The 26,897-nt window shown below is 41.5% G+C and overlaps 1 protein-coding gene across 5 annotated transcripts in view; it reads left to right on the top strand.

Moving 5' to 3' along the window:
- CAPN3 (calpain 3) overlaps positions 1-26,897 on the top strand; it is a 265,534-nt gene that overhangs the window by 215,626 nt on the left and 23,011 nt on the right. For 4 of the 5 annotated variants that reach the window (XM_073610524.1, XM_073610523.1, XM_073610527.1 and 1 more), the window contains 4 exons: positions 1,743-1,853; positions 10,858-10,932; positions 15,524-15,581; positions 19,297-19,361. In XM_073610524.1, coding sequence (XP_073466625.1) covers positions 1,743-1,853; positions 10,858-10,932; positions 15,524-15,581; positions 19,297-19,361 — 309 coding nt within the window. The remainder of the gene's footprint in view (positions 1-1,742; positions 1,854-10,857; positions 10,933-15,523; positions 15,582-19,296; positions 19,362-26,897) is intronic. The other variant, XM_073610528.1, reaches the window with a different exon arrangement.

Below are 26,897 nucleotides of genomic sequence, written 5' to 3'. Positions count from 1 at the left end.
TGTAATAACGTGGACCCCCTCCTGGGCCTATCTTGTCTTTAAATTTTCTTGGAGGAGTACAATCAGATCCTTTAAAAATAATAATACAGATTAAAACTGACTTTATTCAATTGTTTGTCCACCTGAAAATTGCAATTACTGATCCAACAGGCTAATGGTTGGCCTTTCTCGTATTACAAAGAATGTAGACAGAGTTCAGTTTTTGGATAGATTAGGTCTACGTGAAAAGTCCCTAATAGGATAAAACGTGTTGAAAAAGTAGTACAGTTCATCACATAATCATAATATTTAGTGCCCCTATGCACCACAGTTATTGACTTTAATCAGTTAATGTTCTTCCACCATAAAGATACTATGACAATAACTACTATGGAGTCTAAACTGCAAATGTAAGGGTGGGATGTTTGCTCATCTTGATGGGATAAAGGGCCTTTGTCCACACTTTGCAAATGCAAGTGATTTTGACATAAATTTAAGAGGCTTCAGTGATAATTCGGCATTCATTGAGGTGCACTTGGCCTGCATTTGACCTGCTTCAGCTGTTTTTTAATTTCCATAGACATGTTTGGGGAGAGAAGCAGTTCTGAAAGGAACAAAAACCTAGTTGAAATAGGCCATAAGTCTGTGCACACAGAAGGTGGTTCCAGGGGATTTCAGTTCGAACAAAATTTCCTTTTTAAAGCCCCGTCAAAGTCACAGAAATAGATACAGTCAGTTAGAAATTGCACTATCAATTGCTGTTTTCATAGTCTTACATCCTATTTTCTGTAACAGCAGTTGTGTAAGTCTAAATATGACAGTCTAAATATGTAGGTCTAAATATGACCGTTTAGTCCAGTATGCATTAGCTAGACCCAGTGCACTCAGTAATTAGCACTTATTTACATATCTGCTCAGACACACCCCATCTCTTTCCCTGCAAAAAATGTCCCTGTGATGAGGGGTGTGTCACGGTTCTGTCAACACAGAGCATGGGAGTGTGAGGGCAGGAAGCAGCATTTTCATTGGGAGAAAAATTGATTTTTAATTTACATCCTAGAAAAAAAATCATAACATGTGGAGGTACAAACTTTTAAAAAGTTAAAATGTGATAATACTTAAATTGGGCACTAAGTCAGTCAGGAGATCCTCTAATTGCCCCTGATGCTTATTATAATACAGCTGTTATTAAGGCTATAAAAATACTATTACTTACACAGTTTTGAAGATAACATTTCTTCATTTTAATGTGCTTCATCTTCATTATTTAGAGTTCTTATTGTCTCTAGTTGTGACTGTTGCTATTGATATCTATGTAGATAAATCTTCACAGATATGAATAGCAACAGTAACATCTGCAGCCAGGTAAGAAGGATTTGCATAACCACACAAAATCACTTGCCTCTAAACAGTACATTTCTATGAAGCACATGTAATAATCATCATCAATAATATTTATACAAGTGGTATAAGTATATATATACACATATGCATGAAATGTAGTAAGGTCCTTTGTCAATTAACCAAATTCTAAATGATTGCACTAAGATAATCACAAATATCAATGAGCTAATTAAATATATAAATAAATCCATACATTTCAACTATGGAAAGATCAGGTGATACATATTTTGGAACTATGTTCCTTTTTGATGCACCACCAATTCATGCATGACCATTGTAAGAGTTAGGCACATTACACTCTTCCAGTTTATAATCAGCCCTCTCTTTCCCTCTTACCCCTCTCCTCCTCCCCGTTCCAGCCAATCATCTTTGTATCCGACAGAGCAAACAGCAATAAGGAGTTGAGTGTGGATGAAGTGTCTGACGAAGAGAAGAAAAAAAGGGCAGCCGACCAAAAAGAGAAAGATAAGGTCATTGTGCCTTCCATAATTCTCATAATGTGCCATTGCTGGGCAAGATTGTAATGATGGGTCAATGTAGTGATTAGAGTGTAAGTCATAGTCTGTCTTGGTGAAAGACCTAAAGGTACTCAGGGACATTAAATGCCAGATGGACATTAAATAATAATCTGACCACTAATAGACACTCCTTCATCAACCATCTTCTTCTGACCCACAGCATGAGCCATCATCTCTACAGTACAAATGAAAGATTGAAGAACAATGTCCAAATTGGTAGATTCAACTCTTTTCCAAAGCTGGCTATACACTCTATGGTCTGATTGGTTTACCAATAGTCATGTAGTTTGAAGGCCTACCTAAGCATTTCGTTTATATCAAATTAGGTAGATCCTCACACAACATATGTAGTTGCTGTTAATCAAATAGCAGTGTGACTGTTATTTACACCTGTTGAAATTGCTTCATTCATATCACTGACATGTAATGTCTTTGGGTACCTTAAAACGTTTCCTTATCCTATTACATGATTAGCTTATTCAGTAAATTGGGATAAAGAACAATGAGAATGGTAACATAATGGTAACATAAGCTGGTCGCTCTGCATTACTGGAATAAGTGAATTGTGTTTTGTATGTAGTACATCTGATGTACTATGTCATACCTCATGTTTGGTACCAAAGAAAAATGAGGCTGTTTTCCATGTTAAATCATTCTTGTATAACTAACATAAGAAACTGACATGCCTTAGATACTCCAACAGCAAGATTTCCCATTACATGATTACTGCCCCTATCCACCTGTGACTTTTGGGTGTTCCCGCCCCGCTCCTCTCCCCCTCCTCTCTACGGTGCCGGCATTCTAACTGTGGATGCCTGGCTGTGGCTTCACAGCTGGGCGCGCACTGTGCATGTGCGAGCCGGGCTGCGCGCTGTGAATGGCCGGGCAATCCTCTGGGACCTGTGACGTGTCCCAGAAGGTTGGAGGGAGGGGGGGTAAACTTCCTTCCGGCGCCGTGTTGCCAGGGGAAGAAGTGGGAGCTGGGTGCCTCTAAAAACTGGGTACCCGCACCCCCCAAAAAAAATGACATGCCAAATGTGGCATGTCAGGGGGTCACCATCACTTAAAGTGAAAGTTCCATTTTTGGGTGGAACTCCAGTTTAAGGCTACTTTTAAACATTGAAAGAAAACACTGCCTGCAAAGAAAACAATTAATACTTACCTGTCCTGCTGCCTACGTAGCCATACTACACTGGGTTGCACAAAGAAGCTTGTTAAAAGGTCTTCAACATCCAGCATACTTTCAGGTGTGTCAGATGCCTGCTACTCCACTGTACATTGATGTTCCTCTGCTGTATCCTACTTTTCTGCTGTGTACTGTAGTGACATAGAGGGCCACCAGATTAAACCACTGAGAACAGCAGGGCACCAGGAATCCCACACACCCAGATGTCTGCTGGATGTTGAAGACTTTTTAGCAAGCTTCTCTCTGCAAGCCAGAAGAGTTGAGCTTTGCAGGGAACAGTACAGGTAGGTATTGCTTGCTTTGCAGGGAGTTCCACTTTTCAACTTTTAAAAGTAACAGAGTTATTTTATTATTCATGCTTACTAAATATGAACTAGTAGAAGCTTGGTCTCCATGAGTGGAACATAACTACTCTATAGTGTCTGTGAAAGTGCTTATTCATTCAGGTCATGGTAAAGTTAGTAATAGTTACTCAATCAGCTGGACTTACGCTGTACTGTTAAAAATGTTATCCAGCTCATCCAAGCCACTTCTTTAGTACTTATGATATTGGTGCTGTTCCCCTGTTCATGCTATAGTAACTGTGTCAAAATAGTTAAAAGTATGACAGGATGGGAATGATCAGTTAAGGAGTAACTGTAACTTGCAATTTACTAAACAGAAGGAAAGTTAGAATCAGTAATGCAAAACAGGTTCAGAATGACAAAGAGTGTGCATGAAGTACATATTTATACAAAACAGATCATGAAAGCTGCAAAAACATGGACTCTTCACAGCAATGTCACTGCGGATCAATCAAAATAACATGTGACTGCAAAGTATAGTCTCTAAAAGACTCTGTAGCACCCTCTAACTAGTGTATATAGTTAACTGATAGTGTAGGTAAATTGGTTTGGCTGAGAGCCAGGCCTGGGTTGAATCTGGGTCAGGGTCGAGTGACTCAGAGAGGCTGGATGACTCAGCAAGCAGCATCGTTGGTGCCTCCCCCTGTTTTCTGGAACCTTGGAAAAGCTTCCAAATGCAGTGGGAGGAGGTTAGGAGAAGCTGTTTGGCATATTTATGAGGTCCTCGACCAATCCCCAGCAAAATGGGGCTAGAAAGGGGAAAGCACCTCATAAATAGGCATTAGTCATGCCAGCAGGGTCAGTCAGGTGGAGATGGAGTGCTGAGGAGGCTGGGGGGGGTGACCTCAGGCCTGGAGCTCAGGTATTAGAAGGATCCTCCACAACACACAGAGCAGGCACAGGAGCAAGTGAGAGGACAGCAGGTGCAGGTCCGCACATTCGGAGATCTCCTGAGAAGTCAGCTGGCCTGGTGAATGTTTAGTCTGGGAGGACTGTGGAGAGAGTGTCAGTCTGGGAAGAGTTAGCCAGGAGGGCTACTGAAAGGGGCAGCTGCAGCCAGGCGGGATGGCAGTGCCCGAAGAGGTGGTACTGGGATCAGTGAGCACAGAGAGGAAGTGCTGGGAAAGTGCAAGTTGTGTCACCCATCTTCAAGTATAGGGGCTGCGAGTCCCTGTCTGTAAAGGGCCTTGGCTACCAAATTGCAACAAGGTGAGTGCTGGAGGAAGCAGTGGAGTGTATATAGACTGTATATAGGATATAGTTGTCCCTGAAGTTTGTTTGAAGTCAAGTGGGCATCCCATAATTTTCCGATCCCTATCCAAGTTCTAATCCCTCAATAAATAACAAAAACAAAGTACTGGACTGTTTCCTGATTTTGAGGTGACTGTGAAGATTTGGTGTGCCTGGCTGTGCAGGGTGGATGATCCCAGTTTACTTGTAGCCCTTAAGGGGGTGTGCTACATTTGGGGGCTCGCCTGGGATATTACCCACGGCAACCTGCACAGCCATTGCTCCTAGAAGAGATACATCCAGCCAGGGGACTGTGCTTTGCTTCAGGACCACTGTAAGGGTTAACACCAGTGAGATGGCCTTATGTGTTCTGCCCATTTGTGATTGTGTGCTAAAACCAAGTGCCGTTGTCCATAGCAACCAGTGGGAACTGTTGCACCGCATACCCAGTTGCCTCAAACCACGGCTGGGACGGACATTTGTGTTAAATCTGCTGTTCAGAGTGAACTGTGAGAACTGTGTCATGTGCTGTCACCCATGGCAGTCACGGCAGGCGATCGCGCCCTTGGATTACAAAGTGTGTGCTGTGTGCTGTCACCCATGGCAATCACAGCAGGCAATCATGCTCTTGGATTACAAAATGTCCAGCGGTCTGCTTAAAGGTGGAAAAAGTGACTGTATGCTGCAATGTCCTGCTGAGAACAGTAAAATGTACACCAAAATGTCTGCTGTTGCCCATGGTAAGCCAGCAGGTATCTGTAGGAGGGGGTCTATCGGTTGCCCAACCACGGCTGATGTTAAGGACTGTCCTAACCCTGCTAATTAGAGTGTAACATAACGCTTGCTACCACCTGCTCCCAGTGTTGCTCGGGCACAGTCGATGCTTAGCAGCATGTGCGGATAAGTTTTGCGAGTGCCAGTATGTACATCATTATCATCAGTGTGTTGCCTGTGCCTGAAAACTTCAGTAATGTTAACAAGGGATTACAGCAGAGAGCGCAGTGGGAATGGGCCTGCTATTCAGAGCACCCCGAAGGAGACGCAGCATGTCCTGCTGGTAGCGAGAGAGAGAGAGGAGCAAGATGGAGAAAGATGCACGTATGTACTCAGGACTGACCTGGTTGCCTGACATGCAGGAGCTGACAGTGGTGAACATCGGTGTTGGATGGAGCATCGAGGGGGATTTGCCCTTGGGATAATCGAGGGGATGGAGAGGCTGTGTGTACTGTGTCCTGGTTGCAGAAGACCAACCACAGTGGTTAGTGCCTGGATCCGGTGTGCGCACTGTGACGAGCCACTCACCAGGCTGATGCCCAGAGAACAGGAGCCACTTAACTACAGTTATGGATCTGCGGTCAGGTCTCTGCACGGAACAGCCGCGGAAGTCCCGGAAAGGCCAGAGCGGGCCTTGAAGTATCTGGTGAAGGAGGGGTTGAGGCTGGTGACCTCTGCGAAGAAAAGTGACATCTGGGAAGAAAGCAGGAAGTCTGCCTCAGCTTGTAGCCTGGATGAGGGAGCTGGTACCTGCAACTACTGCCCAGCAGGAGCCAGATGATGTTCCTTGTTCCATGCTCGTACACCCTGTCAGCCCCACCTGGAAGGAGCCAGTGTTGGAGGACAGCTCGTCTTCAAGTGAGCCAGTGGGGAGTGGCAGTGGTGGGTGCATAGACTGGGGGTCGCTCAGACTGCAGGCAGAATTTGGGCCCCTGGATGATGAATTTGCGGAGTGGTCATCACACAGTAGTTCGGAGGGGGAGTGGGGGCACTCTCAGGAGAAGGTGGAAGTGTTGTCCAAGGTATTAGATGTACCAGACCCAGCTGAAGGGGCGAGAGGAGCCGTGCAGATCCCAGTCAGTGTAAGGCAGAAATTCCTCAACAGACCCTCTACAACCCAGACTAGAGCGGCTGAGTACAGGTAGTTGGGTAGTGAGTTCACCCAAAGCCTGTGTTCTTCCTGGGAAGTTAAAGCCAAGAGAACTGCCAAGGTTTTCCAGGTTCCAATGGGAGGTTCAGCAAAGAACAGCTCTAAACTATTAAGGATATGTGCTATACAGCTGGATATATTTAGAGTGAATCTGTATTCTGTAACTGGCCTGCTGCAGAGTAGGCGCCATAGGGTTTCTTGCTGGTATCTGCTTCATACTTCATCGCCAACCCAATCTGCAATCTGAGGACCCTGAAGTTCCCATGCCAAGATTTTCTGAAAGTCAATATTTACACAGCAGTAACATTAAAACTCTTATGCCGCGTACACACGATCGCACAGTCCGACAACAAAATCCATGTTTTTTTTCAGACGGATGTTGGCTCAAACTTGTCTTGCATACACACGGTCACACAAATCTTGTCGGAAATTCCAAACGTCAAGAACACGGTGACGTACAACACGTACGACGAGCCGAGAAAAATGAAGTTCAATAGCCAGTGCGGCTCTTCTGCTTGATTCAGAGCATGCGTGGAATTTTGTGCGTTGGAATTGTGTACACACGATCGGAATTTCCAACAACGGATTTTGTTGTCGGAAAATTTGAGATCCAGATCTCAAATTTTGTTTGTTGGAATTTCCGATGGAAAATGTCCAATGGAGCCTACACATGGTCGGAATTTCCGACAACAAGCTCCCATCGAATATTTCCCGTCGGAAAATCGGACTGTGTGTACGCGGCATAAGACTTAATAACTTGCCATCAAGCACCAGCAGTAAATGGCAGCAGGTGGAGGAACCAGGTACCCCAAAAAAATTGTTTGCTTGGTAGGGTAGACGTTAAGGTAAAAATAGTTACCTTATGTGCCTGCCATGTGATCTGCCTGTTACTTGCCAAATAGAAGCTTGCTTTAAAGAAGCACTTTGGCCTAAACAAAAATAGGTCTCTAAAATTAACCTAGTAACAATTCTACTGCAGTGTCTGAAGATGAAGGTCCGATAATACGCTAGTAATATGATGGTGTCCTAAGCCATGCACCTAGAGATCAGTCAAGCTTCATCACTTCGGCTGTTAAAGCTAAGTGATGACCCTGGACAGTGTTTTTCCTTCTTATAAAGTAGTTGTAGTAGTTCAGTAGTAGTTTGTAGTTCATCGCAATTTTTAATGCGTTTGTTTTGTGTTACCAAGCTGGATATACAGTAAGTAGTGCTTGTTTTGCATTAAAATTATGAAAATGGATGATATATTACCAGTTTTTGTCTCTCCCTGTTTCTTTTCTGTTTACAAATCTGTCTAGCCTAGGCTCTTTGTCATCATAGTAATAACAATATACAACAGGGTTCTACAAATTTTTTAGCATGTGGGTCACATTGCATATTTTACAAAAATGTGCAGGCTGAAAAAATCTTTTTTTTATTTTTAATTGAATGATTAAATCCTAAATGAATAAACTTGCCCCAATAAATAACTTCACATAAGATGTCCCCATTTACATCAGAGTCACCCCTTCACATCAGAATCCACCCATCAAACCAGAGCCCACCCACATCAGAGTCTTCCATTACATCAGAGCTCATCTTTCACAACAGAGCCTCCCTTTCACATGAAAATCCCCCCCTTTACATCAATGTCCCCCCTTCAAATTAAGTTCTCAGTCCCCCCATCCTACCTTACAATCTTCACTACAGCAGCAGCAGCATGGCACAGGGCAAGAGGAAGCAGGTCCTTTTCTAAATACTGGGGTGGCCCTGGATGCTTCTGCCCTGGAAAAGTGCAATGCATTTCCATGGTGCAGTTGGGCCAGCCACCAGCAGCATAGCAACGAATGATACTGAGTGTCCTGGCCGCTTAGTGTCATTGGTTGTTATGGTTCAGGTGGCCGGCCCAACCACACCATGGAAACGCTTGATGCAAATACGGGACAAGTTACTGCAGGCCAATTAAAATCTTGTACCAGGCTGCATGAGGCAGTCAAGTTCTTAGTTTCGAAACCCTTGATATACAAGATTATACAGGTCTCATTCAATAGGGCAACTTGCAAAAACCCATAGCAACCATTTTGCCAATCCCCAAACATGTCCTGCATAGAGCATCTGCCTGTCAGGTGAAAGTCAAGTTGGCATTAAGATTCTTCTTTGTATCGACTTGTACGGTCTAAGTTTGGTGTAATGGTCTTTGGACAAATAATGCTTAATGCCAAACTCCAGTCTTACCTTCTGTCTTAAGCAGTTGCAAGGGGTCTTCTCCTGTGCTGAAATTGCTTCACACTGAGTTTCTAAAAGGGTGCAATAGAAGCAAGATAGATAGAGCCATCTTCATTTGCTGGCTGGAGGACATCCAGCAATATCTTTCTTTCCTTCCCAGCCTTCCTTTCCCCAGCCTACCCTTTTCATGCATTGGATTTCAGTTCTTTTAATCATAGAGGATCAGCATAACAAGTGGGCTGTACATAGTTTCCCGTTTCCAGGAAACTATGTACAGCACCTTGACAGCCTGGCATCCTGGCTATAATCTGCTTGCATTGCATAGAAAAGCAAAGAAACCCAGTAATGATGTAACTGGTTTGAAAAAAAGGTATGTAATGAAAAGAGAAAGTTTTGAATTATTAATTTTATTAGAATGTTGATGGGGTGGTAGAACTGGGGAGGGCAACTTACAAGTAAAATTAACTTTAGCTTTCTTTATTAGAAATTGTTAAAAGAAGGGGGAATTTGGGACTTTGCGTGAGATGTGTATTTGAACAAAAATAGATAGAAATGATGAATTGCACAATAAAGAAGAGGTTTATTCATATAAATGCACATGGGACATGATACATAGCAGATATGACGAGCTGATGAGCATATAATAGGCATGAAACAAAAATTCCATTATTGCACATTATACATAAAATCAAAGAAAAGGATATGATGTAAACGCATGATTGAATTAAAAAACTGCATTTAAAAGCTTGATGCGTTTCGTGGATGAAGTTTGCACTTCTTGTGCGTAGCTATAAAAAATATTTCAAATTACTCGATATTCCAAATTGCGGTGACTCAGCGCCAGCAGCGTTGTTTCATCCTCACCGTGTGTTGGGCATCTCCCCAGACACTGGCTGCATCATGTCAGCTGTTCTGGTGGGAGTGCCTTCATTCAAACACGCTCAGCGTGACGCTGGGGGCATCATGCATAGCGTCCGTGGCGGGTATATACTTCAGTCTTGTGGGAGGCATGCTTCCTCACTTCATGCTGGACACTTTATGGTTTCTTTGTCAGTTCCTGAATTTCTGGACAGGATTGGTCTGTCGTGATCTCAGGATGTTTATACCCCATCAATTTTTGTTTCCTCTGGTGTTAGGGTCTTTGGTGGTCCTCACTACACTTCCTTCTGTCCCTTCACTGTCACATTGACCCCATTTAGGCTTTATCCCCCTTGCAATTTTAACCATACACTTTATAGATTAATTTTACATTCATATAGATTGGAACCTTTGCAGGCATCTTTATGCAATTCACAATGGACACCTCCCATCTCTCCCCTCACTTGTGGTGTTTTCCCGCCTTGGCTCCCCGCAGTTATACGCCCCCTCAGCTCCCTTCAGGGATATTTCCCAGTTTTCCTCAACCATCAGGTTTTAGCATTTTATGACCAACTTTAGAGCTGATATGTAAGTAACTTTGGGGTGTTCGGTTTTCTCCTCACCCTACATCCCTATTTAATTTAATTTTCATTTGAGTAATTTTTTTTATAGATAGCACTTGCTTCTGAAGAAGTGGAACTACATCCACGAAACGCGTCAAGCTTTTAAATGCTGTTTTTTTATTCAATCATACGTTTACATCATGCTCTGTTTTTTTGATTTAATGTATCATGGGCAATAATGGAATTTTTGTTTCATGTCTATTATATGCCCATCAGCTCGTCATATCTGCTATGTACCATGTCCCATGTGCATTTATATGAATAAACTTCTTCTTTATTGTGCAATTCATCTATTTCTGTCTATTTTTGTCCAAATACACATCTCACTGAAAGTCCCAAATTCCCCCTTTTCTTAACAATAATGGAGGTGTATGCTCATTCGACCATATACCTCATTTAAAGTCCCAAACATTTCCCCCCTTTTTATCTTTATTAGAAACTTACCCTTTTTTTCCACAAACGAATCTTTATAGTTTTTATTCATTGCAACTGCGTCATGTTTTTGTCAGTGGGATATAATATGTTTAATAAGTCATTAAAAATGGCATAAAAATTATACAAATTATACTACTTCTGTATTTTGTAGAACTCTGGAAACACTGACAAAGAATCTGAAGAGGAGAAGCAATTCAGGAACATCTTTCAGCAGATTGCAGGGGATGTGAGTACTGATAGTGGTGTTAAAATCCATTATATATTACTTTTCATTCTCACAATAAGCCGAACATGTTTTTGAGGGACAGCTTGAATTTTTTTCAACCCTAGAAAAAACATTATGGCATGGAAAACAAATAGCATGATTGCTGTAAAAAAAATTGTGACCTGGAAGACCATATACAGTAGATTGAATAGATCAAAGGGTGAGGCTTCCATTTGCTGTTTGAGGAGATAATTATCCCATTGTCTGAATGTGAATGTGTCTATATATTTTCTGTGTAACAAAAAAATTACAATGCAAGCCACTCTGATCAGTTTGCACACAAGCAGGGCAATATACAAAACAATAGAAAAAGGACATAAGCACTCTTTAAGACCCTGTTCACATTATCATATATCTACACAATTTTGACATGCTATTCTGCATGTCGCATAGGGCGCCCTATGGGCATTGCTTGCCCAAAAGGAAACCCCTGCTCCTTTTTGGCAAAAAGCTTCACACAATTTGTGAAGGCACAGTTTGCTGCTATTGTTGCACAACAAAATCGCATCTGGGGTGACATTGGAGGATAATGGCACCCAACGCATTGTGCTGTGATTGCCATGTGATTTGGGATCACAGGCAGAATTGCAGCAATTCTGCCCGCAATCTCAAAGCGAGAGATGTAAATGGGGCCTCAAAAGTAATCCAGCAAAAAAAAAAAAAAAAGCAGAAGAGATTTTGTTACATACATTTTCAAATTCAAGTAGAATAACTCTACTGCTCAAGGCGCTTCTAATAAGTGTGGTCTCTGACTCAAAACAATCTGATTTCCCAGCTATAGGACATACTGTATGTAGCAAAGCACAAACTGAAGACAAGCTTACCTGGAGGCAGCCCCTCACCCATTGAGTACTAGCTTGTAAATACCCTTTCATTACCAGGTCATTTTTTGTTTTTCCATGCTCTGATAGTTTGACTGACAATTACTTGGTCATGCAACACTGTACCCAAATTCATTTTATATAATTTTTGCGTACAAATTTAGACCTTTTTTGTGTTATTTAACAGCAATTATTTTTTATTATTTGCTAAAGGAAAGAAGGCTAAAATTTTGAAAAAATAAAATTTCCCTTATATTCTGTCATAAAGCAAAGCAAATAAAATGTAAAACTCAGGATCTAAACCTAAAACCCATCTACACTATCTCCACTGTGCCAAGGTATGTGCAAGAAAAATAACTCTATAAAGCTGCCACTTTTGGTCCAATTTGTACCACCATAGCACATTAATTAAATCCAATATGATAGTTGCCCAATTCCTCCAATTATGGGTAAAGATCAAAGATCCCTATAAATTAGCTTCAAAGGTTCCACCTCTAGGCTCATACCTAGGAGATTCTAGATTCATGCAAACTTACAACAATAGCACATTCACAATATGGATTAAAAATAACCTAACTACATTGGGTTCTTTTATCATTAAATCAGAATTCCCTCCCTTTCCTACCCTTCAAACGAATTACAATTTACCCCACTCAGAACTCACCCATTACACCCAAATCAAAGAATTATTTTCCTATACTATTCACTACATATCCACACCCCAAACACCCTCTTTGAACAAATATGCATATATTCCTCAAGGGACAGAGGTCTAATCTCACAACTTTATAGATACTTGAATTCCCTCACTATGCAAGAAAAATCAGCAACGATGATACACTGGGAGACTGAATTAGATTGCTCTTTTACCACTGAGCTGTGGAATGTCATAATTGACAACCTCCGTAAAAGTAACAGAGCGATCTCATTTAGGGAATCCCCCAATTAAATTGTTCTCTAGATGGTATATGACTCCTACCAAAATACACTCCTACCCTGAAGCCTCCCCTGACTGTTTTAGGGGCTGCTTAGAACATGGTACTTTTATACACATTTTCTGGAGCTGTGGTCGTCTTAAACCAATTTGGCAAGCAGCTATACCCAGAATAGAAGAATCATCCAAACAAAAAATTCCTCTTACCCCACAAGCATGCCTTTTATATGCTAATGTACCAAACATACCAGTACCAGTAATAGACTGCTACATTCATTGGTCAGTTCGATTCAATGGATGATAGCATTCAACTGGAGAACTAACAACCTACCATGGGCGCAAGTCCTATCCAAGATGGAAATGCTTAGACTGTCAGAGAGGATCCACCACGCCCTTCATGACAGTATGCATATTTTCAATAACAAATGGAACTACTGGATCTTACCATAATATTTCTCTGGTACAATACATCCTCGATTAATTTTCCAACAGGTAGCAATACCATTACTTCCAAATTTCAAGAGGTAATAATAATTCTCATGGTTTAAATAATCTTTAGATTTACTTTTCTATCTATATTATTAAATCCTCTACCCATAATGTTATATGATTAATATCATTCTTCTACTGTATTATCCATATACCACACTGTATCGTTTTATGAAATTTCCATTATTGCATTGAAAATGTATGTTCAAACTTTCAAATAAAACTTTTGTAAACAAAAAAATAAAGCTGCCACTTTAAATACAATTGAATATTAGCATATCTACCACAGCAAAACAAATAAAACATATGTGTACACAGTAAATAGTGGCGCTATACCCACCTTGTGGAGCTCAAAGGAACTGCAGCCCCGACAAACGTCTCATAGTGTGAACACGGCCTTGTGCTGTGTGTGTGTATGTACGTTACTGCACGATTGGCGTTTTTTGTTTTTGCACATATGGTTTGCCTGGGAGTTACCATTGAAGATTGGAGACCGGTGTGAATTGCCATTTTACCCTTAAGGTGTTGATGCCTGATGTGCAGAGTATGAAAATGTGAGGCAATTATTTCTGGTAAGTTGACACCTATGGGGGAGTGGTGTCACAATCTTCACGTGGTGTGGTGGGAAGCTCTCAAGCAAGATTATTTTATCACGATTATTTTCTTAAACACCTTATGTTCTATTAATATGAGAACTTTAATATTTCTTGGACTTTTTTTCACTTTCAGTCACTGGGTGATATTCATTTATGTGTTTATGGCACATGCTAATTGGGTATAGCGCCACTATTTACTGTGTACACATGTTTTATTTGTTTTACTGCAATAGATGTGCTAAAAAGCAAATAAAATGTCAGGAGAATACAAACACCCCAAATGACTCCTATATGGAAAGCACACACACACCAAGGTAAACTAATTTTTTTTTTTTTTTTTAATTTTTTTTTGCCACAATATTTTTGGAAATGAAGAAATATACTGGTATTGAGGTGGTTAATTCATAAAGCTGGTAATGGTGAACTAGATACAGCGCATTAATGTACAGGTCATACACAGGGGGAAGTGAAGGGGTTAATGTACAGGACAAATACAGTGGGGGGATAGAGATGAGGGGATAAAGTGCAGGATAAGGGAGGTGAAGGATTTATTATACGGGCACTACAGAGAGGATGGACCTGAGATGTACAGGAGAGGAGTGGGTGAAAAAACAATCTTACAACAAAAAAGTATTAACTTCCACCTTGAATCTGCTGCTGCCTACTTCCCTAGGATCCCTCTATTCTCACAACTCTCCTTCCTCCCCTTCCTCTCACAAGAGGGCTCTCAGATGTAAACACAAGCAATTTTTACATTTGTGATTGACAATCACAGTAACCATAAGGTATGTAGTCACCAGACGCATGTACAACATGTAAGCAGAGCACGGTTTTAAAATGGCGCTCCAGAACACCGTATTCACCACTCCACCATTTTAAAATGTACAGTGGTAATAAAGTGATTAGAGGCACAGCAACATACCAATAGCCCAGACATTGACCAAGGCAGCTGAAGACCTCCAGTGTGTGTTTTCACTAAATCCAAAGATGGGGGAAGGGGGGTGGGCTTAGTTTTCAAAGGTGCCTTGATGTGGCACTGTGGCTTTACATGTCTTTACAAATGAATACAAGAAAAACTTCAGTGTTTTACTTACCTAAGTAGTTTTTTTGTGGCTAGCTTGAAAGTGATTTTGGGGATCTTTTGTGTAGATGTGAACCAACAGTATGAGAAAAATGGCATTTCTATTTGAAATGCATTTTCATGTGGTGAATTTTAAGTGAAAATGGACAAGTATGAATAGACCCAAATTTTTTCTTCCTGTCCGTAATGAGTTTGAAGGCATGCACCCATAATACACTGGCAATAAAAAGAAGCAGATGGAGAATGTTTCCAGAGGCTTTCACCCCATCCTATGGCACATAGACCTTGGTATGGGATGCTGGATGTAATGGTAGAGGGTGGCACATATGTTTAGGGAAGGAGTGTAGGGCAATACATACTATATACTACTCCAGATAACTGGTAGGGGCTAAATGCTCCTGATTCAGTCTATGGGTATGATGGCGTTATTGTGGCATCAAATTAAATATTTAGTCATTCATTATTTTGGTTAAAAGAGAACTTTACCTTCAACGAAATCGATTCCACCCAGCAATTGACTAGAATCAACTTAGTGATGCCAGAATGTTGAGATGGATTGACTTGCTTTGGTTTTGGCTCGGCTTTGGTTTTCTTTCTTTAGCTGATGTTTTCATTTCTGGTTTTATTCTAGGACATGGAAATCAGTGCTGATGAACTTCAGAGTGTTCTAAATAGAGTTGTAACTAAACGTATGTATACATTCCATCTACTGTCCATATTGGTAGCTTCTAGAATATGCATACTTTACTAAAGTAATGTACTGTATATAAACAGAAAACAAAGCTATGCATATGAACTTTTTTTAATGTTCACTCTATCCAAAGCTGATATTTCAGTTTTCTAATGTGACAATTGGGGCTTCCAGTAGCAAGATACTTCTACTAGAATTAGCATAACAAAGCCCAGTGTTGGTATCATGCCCTCTCAACGGATTGGGTTAGTCCAGTAGTGAGAGTGGCACTTTCTCTTTGGCCTTCTGAGTAGGGCTTTTGTGAGTAAATAGATATCAAATATGTTAAGCTTTAAAAATGGCCACTGCTGTGAAATAGCGGAAAACTACAGTACCCAAATCATCCATAAACAATTCTTTAAAAGCCTTTATAGGTTATCATTTTAAACTTAGCAGCGAATAATGGCCCTAGAATTATTATAAATCAACAAAAGTGTAAAGGTAGCTCAAAGATAATTAAACCCACCAGTAAAAACAGAAATAGCAGTTTGGGGGAATCTGACTTTTATTGTACACTAGCAATTTTAGTTTAGAGTAGCTACCTGTACATCTCAGTGTATTTAAACATTATTCTGTGCAGTGTTTTATTGGATATATTAACCAAATACTGTACACTAAAAAATCTAACAGTATAGAAATATAGGAACTAGCACTGCTCACTTGATTTTTAAGAGCTAGGTTACAAAAAATTTTAAAAAATGCCTTATTCTTGCATTACTATGTGGAAAGTCACTGACATAGGATGCATGAAGTGTCGGACAACCATTATGTGGATACTTATTCTAAATCAGTGACTCATCAAGTAGTGTAGAAGGGATAAGGATGACAGCCCTAGAACTTTCAACATTAGAAAAAAGTCAGCAATGGGCATGTCCCATATTTATATCCTGACATGGAACATTTATGAAAAGAATGCACTTTTAGCAGTGGAGATAAATCAAATCAATCTTTGACAGATTATTCTTATAGAAATATTTAATTTGCAGAGAACTGTTGAAATCCCAGGTATGAAAAGCTAGAGCAGTTAACCGCTTGCCGACGGCAGAAGGGCATATTAATGTACCTGTACGTTGCCCTTTAAGAAGCCCGCTGCCAGCTCCGTGAGTCTGTTCGCGGGCCCTGTGGACTTGATGCTGATGTAAACAAGCATTTCCCTGTTCTGCCTAGTGACACTGATCACCGCTCCCTGTAATCGGGAGCGGTGATCAGTGTCGTGTCACACATAGCCCAGCCCGCCCCCCTCCCAGTTAGAATCACTTCCTAGGACACACTTAACCTCTACAGCGCCCCCCAGTGGTTAACCCCTTCACTGCCAGTCACATTTACACAGTAATCCATGCATTTTTAATCGCACTGATCGCTGTATAAATGTGAATGGTCCCAAAATAGCACCAAAAGTGTCCGACATGTCCGCCATAATGTCGCAGTCACAATAAAAATCACTGATCACCGCCATTACTAGTAAAAAAAAATTATTAATAAAAATGCCATAAAACTACCCCCTATTTTGTAGACGCTATAACTTTTGCGCAAACCAATCAATGAACGCTTATTGCATTTTTTTTACAAAAAATATGTAAGAGAATGCGTATCTGCCTAAACTGAGGAAAAAAAATGTTTTTTTATATATTTTTGGGGGATATTTATTATAGCAAAAAGTAAAAAAATAATGCGTTTTTTTCAAAATTGTCGATTTTTGTTTATAGTGCAAAAAATAAAAAAACGCAGAGGTGATCAAATACCACAAAAAGAAAGCTCTATTTGTGGGGAAAAAAGGACGTCAATTTTGTTTGGGAGCCACGTCGCACGACCGCACAATTGTCAGTTAAAGCGAGGCAGTGCCAAATCGCAAAAAGTGCTCTGGTCTTTTGCCAGCCAAATGGTCTGGGGCTTAGGTGGTTAATGTGAGTCAGTCTACAGTAATTCAAAGAAACACTAGCTACAAATAACAAACATAATAAAGTTTACTATCCTAGATTGTAAGCTCTAACGAGCAGGGCCCCCTGATTCCTCCTGTATAGATGTGGGCTGAACACCCTTGGTTCACAGCAGAATTCCCGAACAGGGGAAATGTTCTAACCCGAACGACGGACCCCACTGAAGTCCATGGGAGCCGAACAGGAAAAATCAAAAGTGCCCATTTTGAAGACAGACTTTTATGCAAGTAATTGGCCATAAAAGGGGTATAGGGGTCTGGATACTGCCCTGGGGGACATGTATCAATGCAATTTTTTTTTAAAAAAACTATTGTTTTTTTCAGGAGCAGTGATTTTAATTATGCTTAAAGTGCAACAATAAAAATGAAAAATTCCTTTAAGTATAGTGCCTGGGGAGTCTCCTTATTCTGCCTGTAAAGTGGTGCATCTGTAGCATATACAGAACATGCTGCAGCAAAACTGCCATTTGTAAAGAAAAGAAAATTAGTCAAATCCCATTTAAAATTACTCGCGGTTACAATTGCCGGCACCCGGCTAGTGAAAAAATAAGGAAAAAAGCCCCACTCTCAAAAAAGCTCCTTGTCCCCATGTTGACGGGGACAAGGGCCTTATCCCCACAACCATGGCCGGTGGTTGTGGGGGTCTGCAGGCAAGGGGCTTATTGGAATCTGGAAGCACTCTTTAACAAAGGGGCCCCCAGATCCCGGCCCTTCCCCCTATGTGAATGAGTATCGGGTACATAGTACCCCTTCCCATTCACCAAAAAAGTGTACAAAAAAAAATAAAAATAGGTGACAAGTTTTTGACAAACCCAAAAAAAAAAAAAAAACGCTCTGCCTTCTAGGACGACTGCCGGCCAAATGCTTCCTCTGCGCTTAGACAGTTCTTATAAAAGTAAGGGTGTGGTCACCTTGCAATGTCATCTGGTGGCCATGCCCCCTTGTAATGTCACAGACCGGTATATGCTGGGCTTTTGATGTCACAAGCGGGTGGGGCCACCAGCTGACGTTACCTATATATGAACTGTCAAAGCGCTGGCGGGTGGCCATCTCTGAAGGTGGAGCGTTTTTGTTTTTAGGGTTGGCAGTGCGGCGGGCGGCATGATTGACAATGGATTTACATCAAGGGACACTATTTATATATTTTTTTAAATAAAGGATTTGTCAAAAACTTGTCTTCTTTTTTAATTTTTTTTTGTAGACTTTTTTGGTAAATGGGTAGGGGTACTGTGTACTCTATATTCATTCACTTGGGGGGGGCAGGATCTGGGGGCCCCCTTGCTCCCAGATTCTAAAACATTCCCCTGCTGACAGACCTTCACAATTACCAGGCATGGATTTTGGGGGGCTCGCACGCTTTTTTTTTATTTTGGCGTGGGGTTCCCCTAAAATCCATACCCGCTGTTGGTTTTTTTTTTAACTGGCTTCCGGTATTCGAGGTGTATTGTCTGCCCTCATGTTGTAAAGCACTGTGCAAACTGTTGGCGCTATATAAATCCTGTATAATAATATTAGTGAATACAGCTAAATAGTACATAGCATTTAAGTGTGCTTATCACAAAAAATTGATCCAGATGCAATTTCCCATTATTTATTTCATGCAGAGTACTCTTTATTTAAGCATTTAACTTTATTCCAAGATGTTGTTTTATTTTTTTCATTTTTTTATTTAAAGAAATGTGCATTTGTTTTGTGATTCTATGTGAATGACTGCAACGCTGTTTTTTTTTTTCTTCAGATAAAAACCTAAAGATTGAAGGTTTCACCCTGGAGTCTTGCCGCAGTATGATTGCACTTATGGATGTATCCTTTTTGTATGAATTTAAGTTAGCATACATAACCTTATCTTGTATCTGTAAGTTGGAGATTTACACTGAAAGTACATTGTGCAATCATTTTATGTTGTACAAATAAACAGATTCTGAATATCTGTTGCATGTCTGAGCAAGAATAGGCATAAGTTAAGTAGTTTCAATCCATATCTTTAATTTAATAACTAACGTGCGTTAGCAAGGAGATTTTTTAAAAAGGATTTAAAAATGGATGATAAATGACAGATAAGACTTTCTCTTTGGTGAAATGAAACACAGCACTGTTTCCAGATTTTAGAGCAGCATATGACAGCTTCATTGAAAAACAGCTGTATATAGCCATGAGGGAAGTGGGCATACCGGTATGTTAAAGCTTACCATGGCAGGCAGCACAGCACAGCACACATGAACTTCCTCTTATCAGAGACAGAATGGTTTGATGCAGGGTGATGCATTGGCATGTATTCTCTGGGATCTAGCTCTGGGATCTAGCATGTGAGAGGCAGTCATTCAAGATGCCAGCCATATTTTTTTTTTAAAACATTGCAGATACTGGGATATGCTGATGAGACAATGTTACAAGATCCACGGACATGCTAATCTGAGCTCTCCTTGATTAAAAAACAGATTTTTTATTACAGTGCATTAAAAAATGTCAGCAAAAATAATTATTCTGAAGAAGGAATGTTTTTAGCCATGAAGGACACTTTCTCAAGCTAGATGTAGGGATGCATTTCAGGTTCGCCGATACCATGAGTGAATCCTGTGAGTCTGAGGTTCAAAGTCTTTGTGACTTTATGTATATGCAGATTTGAATTTAAGTTTTATTAAACAATATGGCATGGCATGCATTTTGAACTAAGACCAGCAGGCTTAAAAGGGCTATTATAAATAAAATTGTTATCATATACTTGTAGCGCTTACCCCGTAAGGAGCCGATTAGTATGATGGTGATGAATTGTCTGTCTTCTGTTACGACTCTGTGAACTGCTTTGTCCCCACTGGCACACCTGGTTATATGTGCGCTGCAAAGACCTACATTAGGTCGGGTATTCGAGTACTACCCACTACCGTTTACATATATGTGTAGCGCTACACCCATAGGAACTGCTAATTAGAATGGGTCCTTTGTTCTTTGCAGAAATAAAGGTCTCCCTGCAGCCACACATCCGTGTTGTGCCTTGAATGGATGTGTAAGTGTGTGAGTGGCAGCCTCAGCCTGGACTCCAACCAAGCCATGCCCCCAACACGTTTCCCTCCACCCCTCGAAGCTTAGTGATGGGGATAAGCTCTAGGGGCAGAGTGAAACACGTTGGGGAGCGTGGTCTGGACAGAGTCCAGGCTGAGGTTGCCACTCACGCATCCATTCAAGGGACAGCACGGATGTGCAGATGCAGGGAGACCTTTCTTTGCCTCAAGTGATTATAGGAGCTGGGACAAGCTCCCTCCCATGTGGGCACTCCCAGCAATGGATGCCTGAGACTTGCATGCCATTTCAGAGAGCTTGAGCAGCACACCAAGCAGTTTTGGGTCCTCTGTACTTTGGCTCATCCGTCTCAAGAATCTCAACCTCTCTGACACACCAGGTTGAGTGTACAAGCAAACAATATCACAGGAGTTCACTATATCAAAGAAAACAGGCACCCAACCAGGTAGTAAAGGCAAACGTAATATATTGTCACACAATATGGTTGGTAACTAGGCAAGGAGGATGGTAGTGGAGGGGGCAGGGGAGCAAAGGGGACTTGCAGAATAATTATTACAGGAGGAGCAGTTCTTTGAATTTTTTTTTATTTGGGCCCTTTAAGAGCGTCAGTGCACGTAAAAGCAGTCCCAGTTACATTGCATGCAATACAGGCACAGTAAAGGTGTAGTATTATCTTAGCACAGGTGCAAGGTAGATGTGGTTCAGATCCAGTTAAGGGTTTAATATAATGCAGTCTAGGGTTGGTATAGGTGCAGTCTAGGTTTGGAATAAGTGCAGTATAGAGTGCAGTATGGATTGGGAACACTTGGTGTCCTGAGCTCAGTGGCTCAGTCCCTGTTAGCAGTATCAGCAATGGGCAAATAGCCCTCTCACCAGTCCCCGGAATGCTACAGTGACCTTTTGCTGTAGAAGGGGGTGCCCATGTCTCTCCCCAAAAGCCTTTGTGATCAGCGGTGGGAAGCAGAGGGTGGGAGGGTGCTCCAGTCTCCCTGCAGCAGCAGTGATGGTGAGCAGTACTGTTCTAGCCTTGGGTATCCTCACTCCCAGTTTCAGGCGCTGGCAGGCGCTGACAGGCAAATATCCAGAAAGAGGTGCTCTCTCTCTCTTTCACTCCCTCAGTGCCAAGAAAAATAACAGAAGTAGAAGTAGAGAAGAATAGAAAGAGAGGTCTCCTCCATATTGCTGTAACCCAGTACCTGGCTACATAGGGTATAAAAGCCAGGCTAGTAGGTTGTAAATAAGTAAGTAAATTGTCAAAAAGGAAAAGTAAATGGCAACACACCAACAATGATTAAGTGAAGAACCTGTTAAATTTCAGTAAAGTAACTGATGTGAATACTAGGTTATGATATGGCAGTTGACCTAGAACACAATAATACTAACCCAAGTTAACCTGATATGCACAGCATTGATAAAGAACTGCATAAACAGTGATGTAGGAATATGTGGGTTTTCCTGAGCTAGGTACCCCTGGGAGGTGTTTGTATAGTATCTGGCACTAACTTGCAAAAACTTAAGCCGGCTAACATTGTGGGCTGGTCTGTACAGTGGTGCACTTAGTTACTGTCCCTGCATGCAATGAACAACTTTGGGCTGCTAGGCAAATAGGACAGTCTCCTACTGTACTGAACTGCTAACAGTGATAGAATAAGCACAGGTGAATATATTCACCAATCCTGATACACAGTGGACCTTGTCCTGGATGCTTGGCAGGCTGCTGTCCTTGGGAACCTGGCCCTTGGTAACCCAGTCCTTAAGAACAGGTTCTTTTAGGCTCAGTTTTAGCTCTCTGGTACCCAACGACTTTGTCTGGTTTAGGCACAGACACACACACACAGGCAGCAGGTCTGTACTCTCCGGTTCCAGGCACACAAGACACTGATGTGTATAGTTCTGGTTCCCAAGACCCCGCTCAGATTCTGAATGCCTGGCTAAAACTCTTTTTTTTCTCCATCCATGATTGCAGGGATCCTGGGTGTTTAATTTCACAGCTCCATTCATGGATGCAGCACAAAGCCTCCTCCAGACTACAGTTCCCACAGTTCAGTGTGGCTGCAGGATCAGTTTTCTTAACTCTCACAGGTTCTGTCACTGCATACAACTCCAAGGAGGGGGAGAGGAGGAGCAGGTGGAGAGCACACACAGCCAATCTGATCACAGCCAAAAGAGCAGAGCATTTGGGGGGGGGGGGGCTTGGGGGGAAAATGAGAGAGAGACAGGCACAGGAGCACACAGCTGGCAGGGCACCCAGCTACCTACAATGGATTAACTATGTCCCCTGGAGCCCATGTGGCCACCCTCCTAATTCCCAATTGAGAGTTCCCTGCTCCAGCATTTAGTGACAAGTTTTGCAACATAGCACTAAAAGAGAACCTATGTTTACATGAGGATAAACCAGGAAAGGAAAATGACAGTAAGTGCAAGATAATAAATGTCCATATTTCTTGCTCACTTCACATCAGTATATAGGATGTAACTAGCTATTCCACCTAAGTGGGCAAGAAAAGGCAAAGAGTAAGGTAGCATTGATACTATGCCATTAAAATTACTTAAAAATAACAAAGCAGCCAAATTGTGTAGAATGAGTGGATGTGATATCCAACCTGTGATGACGAATGAAGGTCTTCACAGAACTCCACCTGTACTTTGTATTTTACAAATGTCATCTGCTACACATTAAGAAAGAGAAAAACTGCGCTAATCCAATAGACCAATAGGGTGGACAAAACCCCGAGCTGCAATAAATATGGGCAAAACATAAATCAAATAAACAAGAGAAAATTGCGCTATTAGAGTCCAAATAATTAAAACGTGTGAAAAATTCCAGATGCTTGACCAACTGAGAAGAACTGGGTATTCATCACATGAGGATCATAAGAACTGCATGCTGACCAGAATGTAAGCCAAGTAAGCGAGTGGCTAATACCCCAGCCTGGGTTAGTAGTTATACAGCATTAAGTGTAGACCTCACAAGCTCCTCAGCATGGGTTAGCATCAATTCCGGAGGTGTTAATTGTGTATAAAACAATAAAAAATGTACATAGCGTGATACCGTCAAAATAATAAATTATATGTGTGCAAAAAATCTAGTGACACTCACGATATGAGCAACCAGACGTGAGCAAGAAAAATATATATAAATCACCACCCAGTGAGAGAAAAGACTTTAGGTGTGCCATCACCAGACAGAGAGTCTTCTTACCAGATATAAATACCAAAAAGGCATAAAGGTTATATTTTATAAGAAAGCAACCGTCCACCCAGTGGATAAATCGGATGACATGGAACCGTCACCACACAGAGGGCATCCTTACCAGACGTGAAATCAAACTGAGCAAGTATCTCTATGGGAAAAGCAGAGCCTTGGCTCGATCCAGGGAACGGCTTTTATGGTAGGTGGATCAGTAGCTCAGCAGGTAAGGAAATGGTTCACGGAGTCATGGTTGACAGTGGATGGTAACCCCAAAAATATATATAATAGACCAATGGCGTGATATCGTCAACACTGATTTATTAAAAATAAGAGAAATGTACTTACAAACTAAAGATAAAGACTCGCATAGAATTGTGAAGCCGGCATAAGCAAACAAGTCCCGTCCTCCTCAACGAGACAGCGTGGTGACGTCAGCACATACCTCTCCTCAACCCTGTCTCATCGAGGAGGACGGGACTTGTTTGCTTATACTGGCCGGCTTCACAATTCTATGTGATTTTTTATCGTTCGTTTGTAAGTGCATTTCTCTTATTTTCAATAAATCAGTGTTGAAGATATCACGCCATTGGTCTATTATATATATTTTTTGGGTTACCATCCACTGTCAACCATGACTCCGTGAACCATTTCCTTATCTGCTGAGCTACTGATCCACCTACCATACAAGCCGTTCCCTGGATCGAGCTGTTTATCTGCTACACATTACATAGGATGCCCAAGCAGCTGAAATTCATCTTATTGAATGAACTTGCAAACCAGCCAGAAGGGTTAGGCCCTGTTTCAAATTAACCATATGGATATTCTTCTGAATCCAGGAAGAATTGTTTCTAGACAAAACCACAGTGCTCTTCCTTGGACCACCTGGCAGCATAAATAGATTGTCCACCATTCTGAATTTTGCCAAGATAGACAGAGATCAATCTCATGATGTTCAAAGTGCTAAACTCCTCCTGCTGTAAATCCGGTAATAATAGATTAGGGACTGGTAGAACAGATTCCCAATTAGCATGAAAATCTGAAGCAACTTTTGGATGACTCAGAAAAGGGACCTAAAATAGATTTTATATTGCGTAAACAGCAAAGGGGCTCTTTGCAAGAAAAAGCACACATTTATGCCGCATACACACGGTCGGATTTTCCAACGGGAAATGTTCGATGGGAGCTTGTTGTCGGAAATTCCGACCGTGTGTAGGCTCCATTGGACATTTTCTGTCGGAATTTCCGACAAACAAAATTTGAGATCTGGATCTCAAATTTTCCGATAACAAAATCTGTTCTCGTAAATTCCGAACATGTGTACACAATTCCAACGCACAAAGTTCCACGCATGCTCGGAATCAAGCAGAAGAGCCGCACTGGCTATTGAACTTAATTTTTCTTGGCTCGGCAAACGTGTTGTACGTCACCGCGTTTTTGATGTTCGGAATTTCTGACAAGATTTATGTGACCATGTGTATGCAAGACAAGTTTGAGCCAACATCCGTCGGAAAAAACACATGGATTTTGTTGTCGGAATGTGCGATCGTGTGTACATGGCATTAGAATTTTTCAGGCAGTAGTAATAGGGGCAGGCTTACAAAGGGGTCTGCAGGAGAGACTTTAAAAATAAGGTTAAATCTTATAGTAGATATAAGGACTTCTTCAGAGGACACATTCTGTTTGCTGCCTGCATTAAGTGTTTTAATATAGGATCTTCTGCCCATTTTGTAGTTGTGAAACATGACCAAGCCAAAACATGACCCTTTAATGAAATATACGTTAAGCCTTTATCTAGGGCCAATTGTAATATGTCCAGAATATTCAGAAGCTTTGATGACAATGCTGGGAACTGATTTTCTTCTGCAAAGCCAATGAATTTGTTCCTGATTTGGTCATAACTGATGTTCAGTTTTCTCTTTCTTGCTTTCAATAAAGTAGTGATCTTTCAACATGTTCAAATTAAGAGCTACTCTATCAAACATAGTTTCAATGGATAGGATCAGGAACTGTCACTTGCTCAGTAGAGGAAACCAAGGCCTCCTCAGCCGATTAGCCAAAAAAGAGTTGTTTGAAGCAACTCCACTTGAATCAGAACTTCATTGCAATTTCTACTGGCAGAAAGATGTATACTAAAACAATCCCAGGCTACTAGTAAGGCATCGTGTGTCAGGCCTTCCTGGCACTTATATTGTGGCAAAAAAAGAGAAGAAATTGAATGCTTGCCAGAATTGCCATCAAGTTGATCAATGGAGTCTGAACTTAGCATGGACACCCAATCAACATAGCGCAGGGTAGATCAGAACTCCTGGACTCAAGCAATCCAACAGCCTCAGCCTCCCAAGTAGCTGGGATTATAGATGCACGCCACTGCAACCGGCGATGCACGCCACTGCTTGTGGGCAGCACAGTGGTGTAGTGGGTAGCACTCTCACCTAGCAGTAAAAAGGGTTGCTGGTTCGTATCCCAACCACGACACTACCTGCCTGGAGTTTGCATGTTCTCCCTGTGCCTGCGTGGGTTTCCTCCGGGTACTCCGGTTTCCTCCTACACTCCAAAGACATGCTGGTAGGTCAATTGGCTTCGGTCCAAAATTGGCCCTAGTATATGAATGTGAGTTGGGGACTTTGGATTGTGGGCTCCTTGAGGGTAGGGACCAATGTGAGTGTGCAATGTGTGTGTGGAGTGCTGCGTAAATTGACAGTGCTATATGGGTACCTTAAATAAATAGGGATAATTGTAGACACACACCCACACTCACTCAGGTTGAACTGGATGGACTGGTGTCTTTATTCAACCTTACTAACTATGTAACTATGTAACTATGGAGTCCTCCACTCTGCAAACAAAGGCCCCATGTTACATAGTTACATATATTGGTACATAGTAGGTGAGGTTGAAAAAAGACACAAGTCCACCAAGTCCAAATGTGTGTGATTATATGTCAGTATTACCTTGTATATCCCTGTATGTTGTGGTCATTCAGGTGTTTATCTAATAGGTTTTTTAAATTATCGATGCCCCCCGCTGAGACCACCGCCTGTGGAAGGGAATTCCACATCCTTGCTGCTCTTACAGTAAAGAACCCTCTACATAGTTTATGGTTAAACCTCTTTTCTTCTAATTTTAAT

The sequence above is a fragment of the Aquarana catesbeiana genome, linkage group LG13 (assembly GCF_042186555.1).
Source record: "Aquarana catesbeiana isolate 2022-GZ linkage group LG13, ASM4218655v1, whole genome shotgun sequence".
Classification (NCBI taxonomy): domain Eukaryota; kingdom Metazoa; phylum Chordata; class Amphibia; order Anura; family Ranidae; genus Aquarana; species Aquarana catesbeiana.
The sequence above is the reverse complement of the archived record's forward strand: the minus strand, read 5'-3'. Positions and strand labels throughout refer to the sequence as shown.